Source organism: Pleurodeles waltl, chromosome 8 (genome assembly GCF_031143425.1).
Source record: "Pleurodeles waltl isolate 20211129_DDA chromosome 8, aPleWal1.hap1.20221129, whole genome shotgun sequence".
Taxonomy (NCBI): domain Eukaryota; kingdom Metazoa; phylum Chordata; class Amphibia; order Caudata; family Salamandridae; genus Pleurodeles; species Pleurodeles waltl.
The window spans coordinates 1,339,038,590-1,339,058,239 of record NC_090447.1 but is presented as its reverse complement, the minus strand read 5'-3'; the positions used below and the strand labels follow the sequence as shown (position 1 = coordinate 1,339,058,239).

Here is a 19,650-nt window from a genome sequence, read left to right as displayed (position 1 = left end):
AGGTATGTTGACATTACTATTTCCTGGTAATTTTGTCACTGTAATTGCAAATACACTATTTCAAAATCACAGACAGACTCCAGATCTTTTGGTGCTTTAGGTGTGTTTATTTACATACAAAATATTGGAGGGGAAAGTTAAATGGTGAGGGGTGATGGCGGAGGAGTGTCCATGGCAGAGTCCAGTCTATTTGTCTCATAGGTGCATTGCCCATATGAGCATAGGAAGTGGAGCTGGGGCAGTTTCAATATGGACAGGGTGACAAAGTGGGACAGTGGGTTGACAATCAGGGTGGTCTCATTTCTTGGCGGGGGTCTTGGCATCGTGCTCTGTCTTGTTCCTGGATCTCAGGGACCATTTGCGGGGTGGTTCTCCATCTGCAGGGGGTGGGGTGCTGGTGTGGTGGTCCTGTGGTGGTGCCTCCTGTCCACTAGCGCCGGTGGAGGTGGTGGGCAGTTCATCGTCCATGCTAGTGTCAGGGGCCCCTTGGAGTGCCACAGTGTCCCTCCTGGTGTTGAGTATTTCCTTCAGCACCCCTACGATGGTGCCCAGGGCGGAGCTGATGGTTCTGAGTTCCTCCCTGAACCCCAAATACTGTTCCTCCTGTGTGCGCTGGATCTCCTGATACTTGGCCATGACCGTTGCCATCGTCTCCTGGGAGTGGTGGTATGCTCCCATGATGGAGGAGAGGGCCTCGTGGAGAGTGGGTTCCCTTGGCCTGTCCGCCCCCTGTCACAGAGCAGCCCTCCCAGTTCCCCTGTGTTCCTGTGCCTCCGTCCCCTGGACCGTGTGCCCACTACCACTGCCCCCAGGTACCTGTTGTTGTTGGGGTGGTGGGTTATCCTGGGTTCCCTGTAGTGGTGGACACACAGCTGATTGTCGTGTCCTGGGGACGGAGGTATGGGCCCGCTGGGTGGGTGCTGAGCTGGTGTTACCAGAGGGGGGAAGGTCTGTGGTGGCTTGTGCCTGTGTGAGGGGAACCGACTGTCCCGAGGCCCACGATGGTCCGGGCTGGTCATCTAGATCCAGTTGGACAGAGCTGCTGTCATCACTATGGGCCTCTTCTGTGGGTGGGGTGGAGATGTCTGGACCCTCCTGTCTGGTGACGTTGGGTAGTTGTCCTGCAGTGGTGGAAAAGCATGATCACTGCATCTGTGTGTGTCATGGTGTGCAATGGGTGGGTGAGCGTGTATCCCAGTGCTTGCATTCCTGTGTGGGGGCTTGTGTGATGATGGTTTATGGGTGTGTATGGGTATGTGAAGTGGGCATGCTTTAGTGATGGGTGTCCATGCGTTGGTGTTGCATGCAGAGCTTGGTGTTGGGATGTGTGGTTTGTGATATTGGTACATTTGTGAGGAGCTGGAGTGATAGGGGAGGGGGCGAGGGTGGGGGTATGTGATAGCATGCAAGTAGGTTGGGGGATATGGTAGTTAAAGGTTTGACTTACTAGAGTCCATTCCTCCACCGACTCCTGCGAGGCCCTCAGGATTCAGAATCGCCAAGACCTGCTCCTCCCATGTTGTTAGTTGTGGGTGAGGAGGTGGGGGTCCGCCGCCAGTCCGCTGAACCGCCTGGTGGTGTCTTGAGACCACAGAACGCACCTTCCCCCGTAGGTCGTTCCACCTCTTCCTGATTTCGTCCCGATTTCTTGGGTGTTGTCCCACTGCGTTGACCCTGTTGACTATTCTTCGCCATAGCTCCATCTTCCTTGCAAGTGAGGTGTGCTGCACCTGTGCTCCAAATAGCTGTGGCTCTACCCGGACGATTTCCTCCACCATGACCCTGACCTCCTCCTCCAAAAACCTGGGGTGTCTTTGCCGTGCCATGGGGTAGTGTAGGTGATGTGTGGGGTGGTGTGTGTGGTGATACATGTGGTGATATGTAGTGGTGTGTGGTGTTTTGTGCATGGAAGTTGTGTGGGTGATGGTGTTCAGTGCCTGTGGATGCTAGTTTGTTTAATTTTTTGTTGTGGGGGTTTGTGGGTGTGTGTTTTATATTGTATTGGGTGTGTGGGAGTGGTGTGTGTATGTGTATCAGGTGTGTGTATTTCGAATTGTCCAATGTGGCTGTGTTTTGTAGAAGTGTGTGTACTTTGAGTGCGGCGGTGTGTACCGCCAATGGAATACCGCGGTTGAAAGACCGCCGCGTGGATTCGTGTGTTGTGATAGTGTGGGCGTATTTCTGTTGACGTGACGGTGGAGGTTTTGTTTTCGCCAGTTTATCACTGACCTTTGGTGTGGCGGACTTGTGTGGGTGTCTGAATTTTGTCGGATTTCGAGATGTGGGTCATAATAGCTGTGGCAGAATTCCGCGGCGGTGTGTTGGCAGTCTTCTGCACGGCGGTAAGCGCCTTTTACCGCCAATGTTGTAATGACCCCCTTAATCTCCAGAAGCCTAAAAAATTACCTTATGTAATGTAATATGGTGCTCCTGTAATGGGCTCTGATGTTTTTGGGGCAGGTAGCGTTACTTAAGACTACAAATAATAAAGAAACACTGCAGTTTTCCCTCCTCCATTGCTAAATAAAGTGTCTACCCCTACACATTTCCATCAGATATGTTTGACATGTATGTGTGTTCTGTTCTACGGCCCAGCTGTAAATCCCAGAATTACTTGGTCATGATTTCCAGTACTCCAATGTAGCCACCCAATGTGAATCAATAGTCTAAATTAATGCTTTATTTTTTGGGAGTTGCAGTAGGAAGAATTGAAGCTGTAGAAAGAAATTAAGCACAGACATAGAAGTGTTCATCTATTCAAATATTATAAATGTCCCATGTGGTTGTGTAAAATTCAGTGATAATTTGCAGAATTCCATAAGAGAAGGGCTGTTAAAAGAGAAATGGTTTTAGTTGGTTGTTAAGTATGCACAGACTTTATTAACAGTTGAAGCAGCGAAGTCTTTAGGGAATGAAAGAACCTTTCATGAACTCAAAGTAGCTCATGTGCTCTGGTTCTCGAAAAGGCATCAGGTCCCAGTGTACGTACAGATGAACTCTTTAAATTAATAGGAAATCAACCCTTACATTCTCGCCTTAGTACTTTAAAACAGTGTATTCATTTAATTCCTTTGAATGTTTGCAGTTTTAAGTAGCACAAACCAGGCCTGTGAAGGCGCCAGGACACTGATGCCACAGACGTACAATAGACCATACACAGAGTTACTGGTATAGCCATCAGGGGGAAATATTTACAGGTATGCATAATCATCGCAGTTATCTTACAGAGAGACTAGGAGCAAGACACAGATTTTACAGTTGTAATACACATTCATACTGACAATATGCAAAGAGTGTGGGATCGAGCATCACCAGACCACCCGTACTGTGCCCAGCGATAGGCCAGAGTGTAGGTTACTTCATGATGTAAATTCATAAAGAAAGAAGGGGCCCTCGGGGAGTTGAATCCCATGAAGGTCCTGACAGGATATTAGAGATGGAGTAAATTAAGGAAACTAGGTCTTCAGCTATGAACCCTTCAGGTGGTTGAAAAAGAGGTGCAGCAATGGGCCATCAGTGCGTGGGTACCTTATTGGAAAATGTTATCGGGGACTGGAATATGGGAGTGCCCAGAATCTGAAGGGTGTAAACACCAGCAATAAAGTCTTTAGCAACTCTACAGTTCAGACTTGCGAAAACCTATCACTGGGGTTTATTAAAGCTGGTGTGTGCAAGGAGTGAAAAAGAGTGCGGGAGAGAGAATGGGTGCATGCCCAGTGGTACTTCCGGAAGAGAAAGCAGATGGTGAGGCCCAGTCCAAGGAAGCAAACTGCTAAGGCGAGTATGGGAAAGAAATGTATTCTGGTAAGCCATCGAGTATGAACCAAAAACATATGTTGTGAGTACTCTGACGAAGGTGAGGCTGAGCAGATGCTATGAGGAATAAAACAAGCATTTGCAATGCAGTGGGTCTCGCATTTGCTCGAGTTAGAGCTATTAGCGTTGTAAACTCCTAACCGGACTTTTCCTGCCACATAATTTGAAAATGAAAAGTAAAACAGTTTCACATAAGCAAGCCGCCGGCTGCCATGAGCGCAAAGCAGACACACAAAAGGAAACAGAAGTTCGCTTGCAGTCAAATGTATCGGCAAAAGTGCAATTGTCCATGTAACAGGATCGATGTCATGCGAGATCGCGCTGCCTAGGAAATAAAAAGAAAAAGTAGTCCAGAAACCATGGGGAAAACACAGTGCCTCATATGTTTTCGGTAGTTTACTGGTGCTCTCGAGGAGGGCTAAACACCAGAAAAGACATGACATATGCATGCCTTTCATTAATGAAATCAAGCAAATTTTAAAAGGCAAGCCCACGAACCAACCAAACTGATGAGCGTGACATGGGCGTGGTTAAAAGCCCACAGAGAGACAGGGGCCAGAGCTCTTGCGTGCTTGACCCTAAAAATGGGCTATGCAGGCAGTTGTCCAGTCATGTATTGGAATATTGTGGGGAGAAGGAAGCCATAAAGACATCAATGTAAAAGAGCACAGTACTAGAAACATGGTATAAAGTTAAAATCAGGACACAATTGAGTCAGAGCCAAGGAGTATTGTACTGCTGACATTTTAAGACAGAACTTACATTTAAAGGGTGTGCAACATTTGTATAATTTGCTTTTGCATAATTATGTGAAATTCTGCAAAAACTTTGAGAAATTACCCCAAATTACATGAAATGCAAAACTGGCATTTAGTGGCATACATTAGTATGAAATCCATCCTTGTGCCAATTTAGGAAATTAGAGCGTATTTTGTCTTTAAAAAAAAGTAGTGCAAAAAACACAAGTGACACTTGCTTTCTGACCATTCATGTTGTTTGCATGCTTGAGTTAAAAGTTGCTGGTGTTAAATATGTGACCTGTCTTACTTTTGGTAACAAAGTAGCTCAGAATTCGCAAAATTATGAAAGATTACACCGACATAAGTGGGCATTCGCTATGTCCAATTTAAAATACGTTTCTAACCACCAAATGCACTAAAAATACATACAGTGTTTGCCAACACTCTTCTAATGCATCAGCATCATTTCAGTATTTCATAATTCCAGTGTGCCAGGCTCGAAGTGCCATGGTGGCAGTTTCACTGCATATTTTTAGGTCTGGCCAGATATAGCTTAAATCATTTGATATACTTGTGTTATCAATTGGTCGAAAAAATAGGATAAGGAGGAGTACAGAGAGAAACTGGTCTTTTAGCAAGCCCCTTCAGCCATTGGCTTTCATGTGGTTTGCATGGTTTGCCATTGTTTGGACGGACTGCCTATCAAGTCTGTGGCATTTTGAAAATGGTTACATTATCCTATTTTTGCTGTTTTAGCTACGTAGCATCAAGAAATCCTTTTGGTAAACTGCAGATGTGACATGCAGTTTGAGAACCTGTTGTGCAAGCTTTGATGTATTTTCTTTGTTGACATAGCTTTTTGACAACTGACTCCTACGCATTTGTTTAGAACGTGCTTGCTGTTTAGATACCTTAGCCTGCTATTGAGGCATGCTGCTAGTCACTGATTGTACTTGCATGGTCATTTGTTTATTTTTCTGTCTTTATAACACGCTGCTAGATTTACAGTTTTTTAAACACATTTAAGACATGTGTACATAGGCTTTCTTAAAGGTGCAACAAAATACTGACCCTTTGTGAGAAGTGTTGACTATGCATTATTGTGTTCTGAGTACCTTTTAGGTTCACCACAGAAAAGAAAAACGTTATATTCCTGCCTATTTTCATTAGGCACCTTTCTTTGGAGATACAGCTTAATTCTGCTCATTGCAGTATGTTTGCAAGGGGTGGAGGTTATAAGCTGTCATATTGTTGTAGCCTAAGAAATTGCTTTGCTAGGGGATTTATTTTCTTGCTGAGAACATCACATACACATTCACTCACCTTTTACCAAACAATTCCCCTAACAAAAGGCAAAACTTTATGGCTTTACCAATGCTTTTTTTTTTATTTCCTGAGAAGATTTCCCTATCGTCAGAGAACAGTTTAATTGCTCCTCCTGTTTCTCATGGCACAGCTCCTATGGGGGAAACACGTGATATTTTTTCTTTTTCCAACAATTATAATTGACTGAAAATGTAAATAAATAATTGTAATATATTTTCAGTTCTGATGGAAGAGCACTGCGCTTTTACCAATTTGCATATCGGAAAATATATTTTTCAGTGTAATGTTTAAAAGACAGTAGACATCAGACACTATTTTTTAAGTTGGGATTCAATTATTAATGCTGTCAGTGAACCATTCTCCAAAACATTTGTTGCCCTACAGTTGTCCTTTCGGCCATTCTCAAAGTCAATTGTTCTGGCATGGGCTGGTGGCTATTGGCTTTGTTAATGTCTGTGAATGTTTTTTGTAAAACTGTACAAGAGGACTACTTTTTTGTGCAAGTGTACATTCTGCAAGATGACTGAAGTGGGTTGACCCTATGCCCCATGATGCATGTTGTGCTGTGGTGTGCGGAACAACGGAGTAAAAATGGTGAATGGCACACTATTAGCCTAATGGATGGTGTGAACTAGCTGTAAGCCAATATATGTATAAGATTTATATATATATATATATATATATATATATATATATATTCACTGAAAAACCAAAGGTTACAGGGATGTTATAGTTAGGCTCACTTTTTAAACGTACACAACCTTAGAAGTTCAACAGTTACAGTTAGTTATCTCAACTAACTATACCTTGTGCCCTAAGGTAACTATAAGTCGCGCCCCCACCATAGTTTTCGTCAAAATCGTTTACCTCAAATATTACACTGATATTATCAGTGATGTAATCAAAGATGTCATAAGTGCCATATTTTGTGGGTAATTACCAGTGCATGGTGAGGGCGCGAGTTATAGTTACCTTAAGGCACAAGTTATAGTTAGTTGAGATAACTCTAACTGTTGACTTTCTAAGTTTTGGACGTTGTTATGCCATTAACCTGCACTCATATTTTGGAAATTTCGAGATGTGCTCTATGTTTTTTCGTTTTTTTGTCTTCTAGGGTACCTGTGCTAACCAGTTAACTTTAAGTAAGTGACCGGTATCAATGTATCCTAATTTGTGATACCATTTTGAAGAGGTCTGATTAATTATTTGTGTAGGTCCTGATGAAGCGTCAATGGATCCGGCTGGACCACTAGACGCGAAACATGTCGACCAGAGTACAGGGGTTCTTTAATATTTAGGACTCTCTACAATATTCTTAATTTTTTAAAGGTTTTGAGCATAATCCTCAATTTTTCTTTCAAGTTTTTTTATTTTAACCTTGGTCTTCATCCTTGTTATATCAGATTGATTAAATGATGGTGTCCAGTGGATGAATAACCAATTTTAACCTCTCTTTCATTTTCGTGTATTGGTGGGGACTCTAAGCATCATAATCTGTATAGTCGAACCTACCAGTCACTATCATAAGAGTCTGGCTGAGAGCCCCCACATCGGGGTGCCCACTAGGCATTGCAGTGCCTGCCTGGTGAGGAGCATTTCCCGATGATGATGCTAGCCATCCAATGTGATGCTTGAGGGTTCTAGCTCCTGAGATCACGGGTCTCCTGGTTTGATAATTCTTATTGGAACAGTGTACCTGTATTTAATTATTAATTGTGTTTGACCAATGACTTTGTGTTTCACCACTGCGCATATTAGTTGTTCAATGTTCATCAGTAGCTCATTACATTTTGTATTCAGTTTAGCTGCCTATTGGTTTTAACGTGGAGTTCGACATTGCAGTTGAGGCATTGCAGATGAGTTGTGTTTTTTCACTTGATAGACCAAGCTGTGTTTTTCGTGATAAGAGAGCGTATATTTTGTGTTGTCCTCTCTGCTCAGCCCTGGGAACAAGCGAGCTTGGACACTTGGCCACTCTCCAGCTTGTTCTTTTCTGGCTGTGATTGGAGGAAAGGGCCTGTTAGCAGGCTTTTTACAGTGTCCCTCGGCAGCAGCAAGGGGGAATTTTGCAGGACTTCAGTCAGGAGCGGATGTCAGCTTCCTGACCTCCCGTTTGGGTGGAAAATCTCTTTCTCGCAGTTGAACAGGAGTCATCAACTTTCAGGCATGAGAAAGATGACGAGCAGTGATAGGCCGAACGGTGATGAATTTGGACTTTTATTCTTTGCTTTGAATTTATGCTATAATATAATCACGTGTATTTGCTGTGTACATTGCAATTGAGAAGTTCTTTGATATATTTTGCTTTCATTTCTGTGACTACTTTTAAACGTGTGCTTCCAACCTACTAATCTCGTCTCTCAGGAACCTCGTGGTGAAGTAATAATAATAAATGTCTTCTTTAAACTAAGAAGTGCATTCCAAAGACGTTTTGTCAGCTCGGTCAGAAGATAAGGAAAGCAAAACAGACGTTTAAAATGTGAGCCTAACTATAACGTCCCTTAACCTTTGTTTTTTTCAGTGAATTTCTATGGGTTTTTTAGTTCTATTTCCTAATTATAACATCCCTGTAACCTTTGTTTGTTTCAGTAAATTTTGATGTTTCTTTTAATGTATAGTAATTTTCATTACTATACGTTAATCCAACCACCGACTTGCACGACGGCAGTTGACCACAGGGCCTGTCCTTCGACCTGGCCCTGTGGCCAACCCACTATAACCACCTAACCTTACACCATGCACGGCCTTCATCGATATGCAGCGGAGGTTGCCCTTAAGACCTGGCCTGCAGCCAGACCCTGCGGCCAGCCTCCCTAACGACCAAACCCCATGCTGCGCTTTGCGCTTTGGCCATGCGTGGCAGGAGTTGTCTGCGACCTCTCTGGGCGTAAGAATGGGTGTGAGAGAGCGTATTTGGGGGTGAGAGTGGCTGTCAAATTGTCTGTCTGGGTGTGAGAGTGCGTACATCAGTGTTTTAGTGGGTGCATCACTGTGTGCGTGGTTCTGTGAGTGGGTGCATAAGGGTGTCAGTGGGATTGTGAGTGGGTGTGGGACACACTGAGCGGGTGCGTAACTATCTGAGTGTGTGTGAGTGGGTGCGTGAGGGTCTGACTGCAGCTGTGCGTGAGTGCATGAGGGTCTGAGTGGGTCTGTAAGTAGGAGAAGTTGACTGAAAGAGAGACAGAAAGAGAGGAAGAAAGTGAAGGAGATAGTTTTTTTTTAGGGTTTGATGTCTGATATACTTACAGTGACATATTTGTGTTTTGAATTTAAATTCAAAAATATATTTATTATTTAAAAAAAAATTAAAAGAAAAAAAAGAGTCCAGTTGGACTCGAATGCTCAGTGTGAATGTCTGTGACCTTCACACTGAGCTATGGTATTTTTTTTTTTTAAGCCCTTTCTGGGCAATGTGGGACAGCGGGGGGAGCCCTTAAGGCTTCCTCTGCAGTGCCACTGCTTCAGCAAACACGGAGCTGCTTTGACAGCACTCTGTGCTTGCTGAAGCATTTAATCTTTGTCCCCTGTACGCGTGTAGTGGACAGAGATGAAAGCTCTGCTGTTTGACGTCGGGACCTGCTTTATAGGTTCTGCTGTCAAACAGCAGAGCGTTTTCTGTGACTTGGCTGCAGCTAAGCCATAACAAACAGCTATGTCCCGGGGGTTGGCACTCCTGGGAAGTAGCGGGAGCCGGTCCTGTGGAGTGGTGGTCCCCACAGCAATCAATGGCTCTGTGAGGGGGGCCACGGGACCCCCCCCTGCAATGAGAAAAGCCCCGGGGTGGTGGTCCCCAGGGCTTGAGCGTCCCATAGGGACCCTCTTTCTTTTTTGAAGGATTTGTCCTTGGGGGTGGTGGTCCCTAGGGCAGCGGGATGGCCACGTGGCCCCTCTCCAAATAAAGTGTAGCCCGGGGGGGTGGTCCCCGGGGCACAGGACCCCCGCATTAAATGGATAGACCTGGGGAGGTGGTGGTCCCTGGGGATGTGGGGCTGGCCATTGGGCCTCCCCCACTTAATTTTAAAAAAATTGCCCCGGGGAATGGTGGCCCCTGGGGTGTAGGGGGGCAGCTGCCCTGCCCCTCTTATTTCCACATTTGCAACGCAGATTTGCCCCGGGGATTCCTTGCTGAAGTGTTGCCAGCCAATCAGATGTCAGCACGGGGACAGGTGGATCCGCAGAGGATCTGCATCCCTATACATCTATATTTTTTGGCCTTAAATTTCTCTGAAACTACTGAAAAGATGATCTACTTAACGGAATCTAGATTTGTACCAAATTTGGTGTAATTCTGTTCAGTGGTTCGGGCTGTAGGCATGTCTAAATATCCTACGCAAAAATGAATAGGGAAAACGTGTTTTGGGACCCCCCTTTTTCTCGGTCCCCACTTGATAGATCACCCCGAAACTTTTAAAACTAAAGCTGAACTTAGCAAAGTATGAGTTTGAAAAAGTTTGTAAAGATTCGTCAAGCGGCCCCAAAGTTATAGGCAAAATAAAAATCGCTCTCTTTATAAAAACTAGGTCCCAACTATAACTACCTTCCGGCGATCGCCCTAGTTAAAATATATATATATATATATATATATATATATATATGTTCCCTAAAAAAACAAAGGTTACAGGGATGTTATAGTTAGGTTCAGATTTTACATGCTAGGAAACCTTAGAAATTTAACTGGTATAGGTATTACATGTAACTATAACTCATGCCCTAAGGTAACTATAACTTGCGCCCCCACCGTGCGCAATTTTATCATCAGTAATTTTACTGCAAATGTTACAGTGATATTATCAATGATGTCAAAGAAGATGTCATGAGTGATGTAATAACTGGGGTAATTAGCAATGCATGGCGAGGGCGTGAGTTGTAGTTACCTTGGGGCATGAGTTATAGTTACTTTAAATACCTCTAACTGTAACAGCAAAATTTCTATTGTCATGTGCGTGTGAAATGTGAACCTCACAATAATGTGCCTGTAGCGTTTGATTTCTTAGTGAATTTCTAAGGTTTTTTAAATTCTATACTATAATGTCCCTGTAACCTTTGTTTTTTTTGTGAATTTGTAAGATATTTTTTTTAACATTAAGTAAGATGCCCATCGCAATGCAGAGAGAGAGAAAAAAGAAAAGAAAAAGAACACGAACACGCAGGTCCTGGCCTTGCATTGTACTTCTCCTCCTTGCCATCCGTTCTTGAAGTCCATGCCCCTGCTCCCACATTACAGCCCTCTGTGGCTGTTGTTCTGCCACTGTCCTTCCCGTCTGCCCTGAACAGTTAACTTGCTGCCCCATTCACCTCCTCCCTACCCCCTGTTGTCCGAGTCCATGCACTAGCCCTCTCTCTCCTGCCCTTTAGGCTGCAACTATCCGTCCGGAATAGTCACCTTGCTGCCCTTGCCTCTTTCCCCTCTGATCTCTGATGTCCATGCCCCATCCCCTTCCTATTGCTTTGCATTGTCGGTTGTGCTGCATTGCCCTTCCGCTTGCCCTGTGTGGCGTACTGTGTTGCTGCCCTGACACTTGCCCTGTAAGGGAAGTTTGATGCCCATGCCCAAACCCCCTCCTGCCCTCTGTTATCCGAGTCTATGCTCCTACCCCATTCATCCTGCCCTCAGTGATCCAATGTACCATACTTGCCAACATTTTGAACTTGGTAAGAGGGAGATTTTGATTTTCCCCATTGACTTACATTGAAAAAGAGGAGATTTTATTTAGGAGGCAGATAAAATAAAGCCCTTTGCGCTTAAAAAACATTGGGAGTCTCCTGCCTGAATCAGGTCTATTGGCATGTATAGTTGACAAAAGCAAAAAGAAGAGTATGTATAGTTGTACTGCCACTGCCTCTTCCTTCTGCCCTCAGTGGTCTGTTATATTGCCACAGCCTCTCTTGCCTGTGAAGCATGGTTGGTTTGTTGCCCCCACCCCCCTTTCGTCTGCCCTTCATGGTCCGTTGTACTGCCACTGCCCCTTCACCAGCTCAGCATGGTGGTCTTGTTGCCTCTGCACCCTCTTTCCTGCCCTCCATTATCTGAGTCCGTGCCCCTGATCTCTGCCTCCCCACAGTAGTCTAATGAACAACTAAATTGCTAACATTTTATATTTATTACAAAAGTGTGGCACGCCTGACTTCATCTTGATGTAGTCAAAACTGCAATACCTAAAGCATTTCCTTTAGAAATTATAAATGATAAGGTCTTATTCCCATAGAAATTATGGTTAGTGCTCTAAAAAAACTAAAATTAGGCCATTTTTTCTGAGTTCTAAAATACAGACAAAACATTTGTAATTTATTTTCTGTTATATACCAAAATTAATGTGTAATGGTGTAACATAACTGATGCTCATGTAAAACTCTCCAATACCTTTGGGTCAAGTCTGTGCTATATAAAACTGTAAAACAAAACTAAAAAAAGTAAGTGTTTTGCACACTTCTGTCATTGGGCTATACTTGGGCAACAGGTGGGTGATATGTGTGTTCAATTTGGCCCCCTTTTCTCTGGTGACCATCTTGGGAGACAAATGTGTTATGAAGCTCACTAATGTCCTTATTTACTGCAGTATACTTAGTAAAAATGGTTTCAGTTTTTCACTTTGATTCCATCGAGATGGCGTTCAGATGTGCCACATTTTTGGCATAAATTTAGGATGTTAACACTCTAGTTTCTCATTAGAACACTCTAAGCTGCTGATCACCAGGGAATTAACTGGAAGTCTGCTGCTGGTTTTGAAAGTGCATGTTTCAGTCCGCATGTCAGAATGTTTTAATGAAATAGAAGAGAAAGATGTATCAGAACTCACCTAAACCATGTCCTAATTTTTCTTTCTACAGCACTAACCATACTTTATATGACAAAATGAACCCCCTCATTGTGTTCCTTTTTAAATTAAATGTTTTATGTTTTACCAGTTTGAGTCAATCAAGATGTCTTCAGGTGTCCCACAATTTTGTCGTAAATAAGGCTGTACTCTACTTGTTCTTTAGAACACTCTGGGAGGCTGCAATAGAACACAGGGGAATCAACGACATGCGGAACCTGTTGGAAGTAAATGTTTTACTGAGAATGTCAGTCTTCATTCTCATATCACGGTCGCACTGGTTAGTTATAGGTAGCATGGTGTGTTCATAGAAGATTACTTTTCTTGGTTTGCTGATAACTTTGGTGCCATTTGACAAATCTTCACAAAACTTTCCAAAAAAGAACTCCTTTTTGAGTAGTTTCTTTGTGGATGTTTCAGAGTGATCCGTCAAGGGTGGGCAGAGATAAAGGGGAGGGTCCCGAAATGCAAAATAACCATGCATTTACCATAGACTTTTTGGAACTTGATAGAGATAAGATAACTGAAGGGAATTGCACCAAATTTGGCATGAAGCTAGATCTTAGTCCAGAAAGGGAGTGTAAATCCTTTCAGTAGTTTTTGAGAAATCAAACTTCTTTAAGTATTTGTATATCTGTATAGTTGGGTTTGCAAAAGTATTGCTGTCTTTTTTTTCCCTTTGGGTGTCTCCCTCTTGTGGGAGCGAGAGCTTTCAGTTAGTTACATAGAAGCTTGCGCTGTAATTGTCAGGCCTTAAAAAGTAGAGACTTGTTGTGCCCGTCTGTTAGATCAGCTCTTGGCATGGTTTCCCCTGTACTTTTTGCTTCTGACATCCTGTTTTTGATTCTTTGCTGAATTTCGTTTTTGCTGGCTTTAGGTCTCTAGTCACTTTACCACTGCTCACCAGTGCTAAAGTGCACTCTTCCTAAATTGGATTGGTGATTGTTTTCTCTATGATTGGCATATTTGATTTACACGTAAGTCCCTAGTAAATGCACTTTGTGTGCTCAGGGCCTGTAAATCAAATGCTACTAGTGGGCATGCAGCACTAATTGTGCTACTCACATGAGTAGCCCTGTAAACCTGTCTCAGACCTGCCACTGCAATGTCTGAGTGTGTGCAGTTTTGTACTGCCAGTTCAACCTGGCAAGTGTACCCACTTGCCAGCCCCAAACCTTATCTTTTACTATATGTAAGGCACCCCTAAGATAGGCCCAAGGCAGCCACATGGGCATGGTGCAGTGTATGTAAAAGATAGGACCTGAACTGATGTGTTTTACATGCCCTGATAGTGAACTACTGCTAAATTTGTTTTTCACTATTGTAAGGCTTATCTCCCCCATAAGGTAACATGGGGATTGCCTTGAAATATCTTTTAAGTGGAGTTTCCCATTGGGCATAGATAGCGATATGGAGTATGGGGTCTCTGAACTCACAATTTAAAAATGTATCTTTTGTTGAGGTTGGTTTTTAGATTGTAAGTTTGAAAATGCCACTTTTAGAAAGTGGGCATTTTCTTGCTTAACCATTCTGTGCCTCTGCTTGGCTGCTGAATCCATGTCTGGGTCCGACTGACAGTTGGGCTGTTTGTGAATTCCCTCTAGACAGTGACAGATAGGGAGCTAAGGTGTGTCCTGCATATCCTGACGAGTCTTCCTGGGCTAGAGTGGGAGGGAGGAGCTGACACCTGCACTTCAAAGGGCTGTGCTTGCCCTCACACAATACAGTCTCCAACCCTTTAGAGTGTGTATGTGGCAGGGCAAGGAAGAGGCAGGCTCTTGTGCACTACAAAGATTTTTCTTTGAAGTTTTCCTACTTCAAAAGCAACAATGAGTATGAGTATTGGACTGCTGACCCACAACTTTAGAACACTTCTGGACTGAGGAAATTCTGCAAGGAAGAAGTAGGAGGAACTTCCACAATGCCTGGTGCTTTGCTGTGCTGGACTGCTGCTTGCTGCTTCTATCCTGGGAGTGAAAGGATTGGACTTTGCTTTCTACATCCTGCTTTCCAAGGTTCTCCCAGGGTTTGAACTGAGCCTGCCTCCTGTTATGGAGTCTCAGGGACATCAAAGATTTCATCTGCCAGTGCCTTGACTCTTCTGCCGAGAGTCCTGACCTGCTAAGTGGTGCCAATTCTAGTCCCTGGGCCCTTAGAATTGGAAGCTGGTAACCTGAGTGAAAATCCATGCACCGATGAGGCCGTTGCAGCAGAAAACTTAACACAGCACCTGCACTACGGTTGAAAAAGTGACACAGCGCCGGTGCAATCGAGGCATCACTAGCTCAGCACGGATTCATCGTTGCCGTGCATCTGGATTTTCCACGCATCATCCTCCGCAACCAGGAATCAACACATCGCTAGTCCGTTGGGAAAAGAATCCATGCATCGCCAGCCGGGCGGGAGAAAAATCCACGCATTGCTTGCTTTTCCAATGCATCTTTGCTTTTTTCTAAACTGGTTTTGAGTACTTTTGTGGTGTTTTCACTGTGTTACTGTGTGTGTGTGTGTGTGTGCAAATACTTTACACATTGCCTCTGAGATAAGCCTGTCTGCTTGTGCCAAGCTACCAAGGGGGTGAACTGGCGTTATCTTAAATGTGTGACTCCCTTACCCTGACTAGAGTGAACGGCCCTACTTGACCAGGGTGTAAACTGACTGCCAGCTAGAGACGCCATTTCTGATACCGCCATTTCAGGGCATAGAAAATCGGTCTATGTGTCCTGAAAATTACAAATAAATGCAGCATAAGAGGGCATGGGAGGGGTAGCTTGAACCCCAATCCATGTGGTGGTCGGGTCTCAGAAGGTCACCCTCTAGGCCCCCAAAAAAGAACGCTGAAGAATGTGCATGATGGAGGGTAGTCCAGTAGTTGACTGTCTTCAGCCAGGTCCTGCAGCCAACTCTATGCCGCCCACATCCAAAGACCGTGCAGTGGGGGTTTGCCTGCCTGTGGGGATTGGATTTGTGCCCTTGCCGTGCACTGCTTATGACATATTACAACATACAGGATGTTTTCAGTGACATTGTTGATAGCATTACTGATGACAACTGAATTGCCATTGTTGATGACAACACTGTGCATGACGGGATTCAAGTTATTGTTACTTTAGGGTGCTAAAGCAGATATGATAATTTAAATTATTAATGAATGTTTATGTATGTTGAATAATAAAAACAATATAGAGAAATAAATACAAATAATGTACACGTTTGAAAATGTGCTCTCGGAGAGCGATTACTAAGATTTACAAATGTACTAATAAAATGAATAACATGTATGAAATATAGAAAAACGTTTTGAATAATGTAGTAGTATGTCATATTGAGATATATAACTTATGTTTTGCATTATATTGTAGAGTTAACTTAGCCGAAGTTGTGGCCTAGTATTGCCAGGCCTCATGCAGAAGCTGAATTATTAACGCAATGTAGAGAATCTAATGTGCTGGACTGACCATGAACCGCTTATTGTTTAATAAAATCTGCTCAGCAAAAATCCTATGCGTGAACCGATGAAGAGGAGATGACAGAATAAAGGTTTGCAAACAAATTGGACTAAAGCAGACGGGATGTACTTTCCCAGGACTCTAAACAATGGCACTGACTGGTGAAGAAGATGCAACATTTTTTATACCTGACGAGCCATCTGAGGACTGTACAGTGTTGAAATTCATAGATTTGGAGTAATTATACAATTGGACAGAGTCATAACTGGTGATTAATTGACCAATTAGGTATTGGGGTTAGTCTGGGCGACTTTGATATAATGCCGTGACAAAAGGGGAAAACTTCAGAACAGAGGAGATGTTAGGAGCAGATGTCAAGAGAGAGACCTTATTCCGAAATTGATGCGATATTGAGGGAGAAGAGATTTGAGATTCTGTCATTGGGCTCACGCTCTTGAGAGCCTTATGAGATGCTGATCGATTGATGACCTGAAGACGAAGACTGACTTTGTTGCTGATCCTTACCGTGGATAGGTAGCTATGACAATTTGACTGAATTACCTTGTGCCTTTTCTTTCTAGGTACCAACTGCGCTGTCTAAATTGTTTTTTTTCTTAAAATAGATGTTTTTCCAAATTCCAAAGTCCCACATGCTAATGCTAATCTGGGTTACCTAGGTTCCTATTCTAAGATGTTGACATATACGGTGGCAAATGATTGACGGACTTATTTGTTGAACTCTTCTACTCATGTTAACATATTCATCATTATTGGCTTACGTCGAAGAATTAGAATTCATGTTTTCTCAAATTCTGATTAGATTGTTATTGGTGGTCACTAATGAATTAATCTTGAGTTAATTTGAATAAAGTTGAATTAACCTCATGACTTAGTATTGTAACTAATAGGAAAATTAAATTGTTAAGACGTGTATTGAGTTGTGGTTATTCATTAATGTTGACGTTATTAACTACTGATTAATGTTTTGCTTAATGGTTATTGGTTTGTGTATTGATTATTGATGAACATTGGTTACACCATAGTTAACATACTCCATGCAAATCAAAATGTTCATCGACCTACACACGTCCCTTATAAGTTTACTTATTAAGGACTGGGCGTGCTAGCACGGGCATGAGTTATAAGTTACTTGTGATAACTATATCTGTTGAATTTCAACTTTTTTGAGTTTAAACAGTTATGTTGTCACTTTGCTTTTTTTCAGTCATTATTATATATATATGTATATATATATATATATATATATATGTATATATAAATCCTCGTAGAGGCTTCACAGTACCCTTGCGCTTCACATTTCTTCAGATTGAAGAGTACACGCAGGAAGGAAGCAAGTCGCACAGCTTCAAGTCCTCAAACAAATCCTTTATTTTATTTCATACTCCGTCGTGCAAGCGTGCAAAACAAGACCAACGCAATTCGGCCACAGCCTTCAAAAGGGTCATAGAACATAGTGTATAGTGTCCATTTTAAAGGGATAAGCCCTGCCCTGATACCAACGTCTAAAAACAACTAGACTGCTTAGCTCTTTTCTTGTAAGCATCTCATATTGTCCTCCATTACGTTGTTCACACCTATCAGCTTTCCCTTGAATTGTATTACAATACCCACTCCACCAATATGTAGTCACTGGTAAAGTACCTAAATCATCTTGCGGATCTCCCTTGCGGTCTTCATTATACCATTTACCAGATTCCATTATTTGCACGATGTTGCACAGGTTTTTAAATAGAAGAGTTTTCCAGCAGTATACTAGAAGATTGTAAAGACTACCTAGAGCAAAAGGCAAACTGCAAATAAATGCTAATATTGTATCTTTCCTCGTATTGCTTCATGGTTCCAATTTCAGAGCGACATTACATCTGCCATATTAAAGTGCAAATGTATGTGATCTCAGACTGCACTTTAGTTACCTACGTAAAGTGCAGATGCATTGATCAAATGCAGGGGCTCTTTAACTATACCTGTGTTGCAGCAAAGTGTGAGTACATTGGATTTTGAACTGTACTTTACCTAATCCAAGTATAGTTCAGATGCTCTAGATCTATTAAAGTGCAAATGCATAATATCTTAGTGTGTACTTTATCTGCCCAAATAAAGTTCTTATATGCAAAATGTATTTTAAGTGCATAAGGGAATCTCCAATCTTTGAAATGCTAATACAGGGCCGTCCTTTAGCTCATTTATAAACTCAGATGCAGACTCAGAATCATATACGCCAATGCATGTGTATCATAGTGCAAATATATTTCTATACTTTTGGATGCTGGTACCGGACCTTCTCTCGTTTGCTTCAGAGTTCAGATGCAGTTGTCTTTTTTCATATTCTCTATTAAATTGCATCATAGATGACTAAGAATAGACCTTCCCACTTCCTGTAAATTAATTCTGAATTCAAATAACAGGTGGAATATTGTATCTTTTACAAATAAAGTGCACATGCATTGGATCTGATGTGCAAATTAAGTTCTAAATGCATCTTATGCATTCTCTAGAGTGCTAATACCGGCCCTCATTCATGCTATTTCCAATTTCACATGCAAAAACAGTATTCGATATTCTAAGTAACAGTGCAAATGCATCAAATACAAATGGCTAATGGACTCAATAAATTTCGTCTGGGGGTGTTCCTTCTATCCCTCCTGTTTTTTCAACATCTTTCCGGCCTTCAGTTGCATATTTCTGATTGCTGTGCTGTAGGAGGCTGAATAAAGTGCATAACACCTATTTTAATTGCTCCCCCATTACATCCTGAACAAAACACACATATATATATATATATTCACAGACATATACACATTAATCAAACGTCTTGGCTTCCGCCAGAGGTAATACTTTTAAAAACTGTATTTGTTGGACATTGGTACGTTTTCTTGAAATGTTTTAGCCTCATGCTCGGGGTACTTTTAAAGTGGAGCTGTTGCTTGGATCGCATTCTCTATGCTAATTGATTTGTTCCTGCAGGCGCCAGATAATCCCTCAAACTAATATCTTTACATTGGCTGAAACACATTTTGCAAGGAGGGAAACTGAGTCTTTAAAGAATAAAAAGTGTGAAACTCCATTTTTTTCATTCGATGTGCTTGCATTATTCATCTGGAATGTGAAACTTTAATGAATCTGCATGCACACATATGTATGCATTGAACATTTTTCTTCATAATGTGATGTTACTAATAATGCATGCACTCTGCACGATATAATAAAAGTAACATCTATCTCTAAATAAAGCGAGCAAGATTTAAAAGTGCATTTCATATGTTTTAGGCCTTGAAGGAAAGCTTTATTAAAGCCCTTGGGATCGGAGTAGGTTTTAATCTACAGAGGATTGAGTTTCAGCCTTCACCGCGGCAGATGGAAGTAGGAAAAGTGTACAAGGAGACTAAGATGTTACTGGATGGAGAGGAAGAAGAGGGCTGGCTCTTTGAGGTATGATTGGTTTATGAGGTAGTGTCTTACTTGATTACATAGTATGTATCTTTG

General features: G+C 42.4%; 1 protein-coding gene across 1 annotated transcript in view; it reads left to right on the top strand.

Moving 5' to 3' along the window:
• The window catches only part of AASDHPPT (aminoadipate-semialdehyde dehydrogenase-phosphopantetheinyl transferase), a 195,300-nt gene that overhangs the window by 104,784 nt on the left and 70,866 nt on the right, over positions 1 to 19,650 (top strand). Inside the window, exon 4 of the mRNA XM_069202342.1 lies at positions 19,435 to 19,596. Coding sequence (XP_069058443.1) covers positions 19,435 to 19,596 — 162 coding nt within the window. The remainder of the gene's footprint in view (positions 1 to 19,434; positions 19,597 to 19,650) is intronic.